The sequence below is a fragment of the Chrysemys picta genome, unplaced genomic scaffold (assembly GCF_011386835.1).
Source record: "Chrysemys picta bellii isolate R12L10 unplaced genomic scaffold, ASM1138683v2 scaf5678, whole genome shotgun sequence".
NCBI lineage: Eukaryota > Metazoa > Chordata > Testudines > Emydidae > Chrysemys > Chrysemys picta.
The window spans coordinates 1-2,847 of NW_027058378.1; the positions used below are offsets into that span (position 1 = coordinate 1).

General features: G+C 48.3%; 1 protein-coding gene across 1 annotated transcript; it reads left to right on the forward strand.

Moving 5' to 3' along the window:
• Positions 1-157: 157 nt before the first annotated feature.
• On the forward strand, positions 158-2,758 carry LOC103307415 (alpha-2-macroglobulin-like; the record flags this gene model as incomplete). The annotated part of the gene is made up of 4 exons (XM_065580578.1): positions 158-267; positions 743-904; positions 1,289-1,516; positions 2,687-2,758. Coding segments are annotated over 4 exons (572 nt in total), but the record flags the coding sequence as incomplete, so codon positions are not given.
• Positions 2,759-2,847: the final 89 nt, after the last annotated feature.

Here is a 2,847-nt window from a genome sequence, read left to right on the forward strand (position 1 = left end):
TGGAGCTGTGGGGCCACACTGCAATAGCAGTGGGCGTTGCAAGCCAGCACTGAAGGGCACTGGCAGAACTGAACAACGTGAGGCAGGATTGGAGCATCTGGAGGTGCTGCAGGTCAGGGCATTAGTTCAAGCCCCTCTTTGCCGTGTTTTCTTTCAGGAGTGGAGTTAACTGGGACAGGCTCCAGTGAGATCACAGGCACCATGAGCAAAATCAGCTTTGAGCAGGTGGACTCTCATTACATACCAGGGATCCCCTTCTCCGGGCAGGTAGGGAACCTCTGAGAGCCCAGGAAATTACCTGACACGAGTGTGCTTGTCTGGGGAGAATGAGAACTTGCAAATGGAAAAGGGAAAACATGGGAGGATCACAAACCACAGGAACAGGAGCCATCTCCCTCTGCCTCTACACATGCTGTGGTATCCTTGCCATTAGTGGGAATTGCAGCGCCTTCCTCTGACCCCCTGGTGCTGTCAGAGACAGGATACAGAGGAGAAGGCCCATTGGTGTGGCCAGCACAGTCCTTCCCATGTTCCCAATCACAGACTCTGTGAGGACGTGCCGCCTCCTCAGGTGGTTCAGACTCACCCAGCACATTCACACACACCTGGCCCTTGGTCAGCTCTGTAGGAAACACCCTCTGGAGCTGCCTCAGGGGAATAACGTGGGCAAAGGGTCGTTAGGAATGTGGGGACTGCTTTCCGTGCCTCGTATAAGCAACGGAGATTGGATTTGTTCCTTTAGGTGAAGCTGGTGGACGGGACCGATGCTCCAATCGCCAACGAAACCATCCGGATTTCCATAGGGAGAAACAACTACGAAGCCAACTACACAACGAATGAAGAGGGCCGAGTCTCGTTTTCTATAGACACTGTCAACTTCACAGAAAACTTGATTCAAATCACTGTGAGTGGCTGAATCCAGGGAGCTAGGGGAGGGAGGTGTCACTGACTAAGCTCCAGGGGAGATGTCCGTAGGTTTATTGACCTCTCTGCCCATCGGGAGATAAAACAAAGAGTTTGTTGGCTGGGAATTTCAGTCTCCTCCTCTCTGTCTTGCTCTCTCTCTGTCTGTCCCTTGCTCTCTGTGTCTTGCACACACTCTGTCGCTCTCCCTCTGGTTCTCCATCTCTCTCTCTCCATAGAAGCATGGAAAATGCAGATCAGTGCACGGTGCACTGAAAAATCTGCCAAGAACATGTTTTTAAAATTACCCACTTTTTCCTTCTGAAATGCTAGTAGACTTGTTACTCACTTTTTGATCTGATGTAAAAACGTTCTTCTTTATCAGGCAAACCATAAATCTGAACTGAACTGTTACGACACAGACTGGATCACCCCTGTGTATGGTAACACCATTCACACAGCAACACGCTTTTACTCCCCGAGTAAGAGCTTTCTCAAAATCGAGCCCCTGTCTCAGACTTTAAGCTGCGGTTCCAATGAGATGGTCCGGGTGCACTACATCCTGAAGCCAGAGGCCGTGGGGGAGCAGAAGGAAATCGTCTTTTACTATGTGGTAAGCCCGGACCTAGTGACCTCTACCTCCGTACACATGACACAGCACTGGCGGCCAGACACCCATATATGTCCCAGGTCCCCAAACTGCCCCGAGGCCAGGTTCTCTTGACCTTGACATTTACATGTAAAAGCCAGTGAAGGAAATGCAGAACTGGCCAGCCAGTGGATGGTTTCTGCAGGGAGAGATTTCAGAGTAGCAGACGTGTTAGTCTGTATCCACAAAAAGAACAGGAGTACTTGTGGCACCTTAGAGTCTAACAAATTTATTAGAGCATAAGCTTTCGTGGACTACAGCCCACTTCTTCGGATGCATACAGAGTGGAATAAATATTGAGGAGATATATATACACACATACAGAGAGCATAAACAGGTGGGAGTTGTCTTACCAACTCTGAGAGGCCAATTAAGTAAGAGAAAAAAAACTTTTGGAGTGATAAATCAAGCTAGCCCAGTACAGACAATTTGATAAGAAGTGTGAGAATACTTACAAGGGGAGATAGATTCAATGTTTGTAATGGCTCAGCCATTCCCAGTCCTTATTCAATCCTGAGTTGATTGTGTCTAGTTTGCATATCAATTCCAGCTCAGCAGTCTCTCGTTGGAGTCTGTTTTTGAAGTTTTTCTGTTGTAATATAGCCACCCGCAGGTCTGTCATTGAATGACCAGACAGGTTAAAGTGTTCTCCCACTGCTTTTTGAGTATTATGATTCCTGATGTCAGATTTGTGTCCATTAATTCTTTTGCGGAGAGACTGTCCGGTTTTTTTTCTCTTACTTAATTGGCCTCTCGGAGTTGGTAAGACAACTCCCACCTGTTTATGCTCTCTGTATGTGTGTATATATATCTCCTCAATATTTATTCCACTCTGTATGCATCTGAAGAAGTGGGCTGTAGTCCACGAAAGCTTATGCTCTAATAAATTTGTTAGTCTCTAAGGTGCCACAAGTACTCCTGTTCTTTTTGCAGGGAGAGAGAATTTCTGACTTGGTCGAGGTCCCAGTAAACTCCAGTCTGGGTCTGGGACTCTGTATGGCTCTGCGGGATTTTCTGCTCCTTCCCCACAGGAAGGCATCAGTATAGACACCCCCCACCCCCAGCATTCCCCCATGAGCATCCCCCACCTCCCACCAGGACCCCTGTAACAGGAGGGTTTCTTCTTCCTGGCAGGTGATGGCCAAAGGAGGCATCGTGAGGGCAGGCACCAAGGTGCATCCCGTAGGGGATGGAGAACATGAGTAGAGCTGCGTGAATAACTGATTTCCTGGTTCCCTGGCCAAACCAGAAACCTCAAAAAACAATTGTTTGGGGGCGACTGAACCATTTCCCTT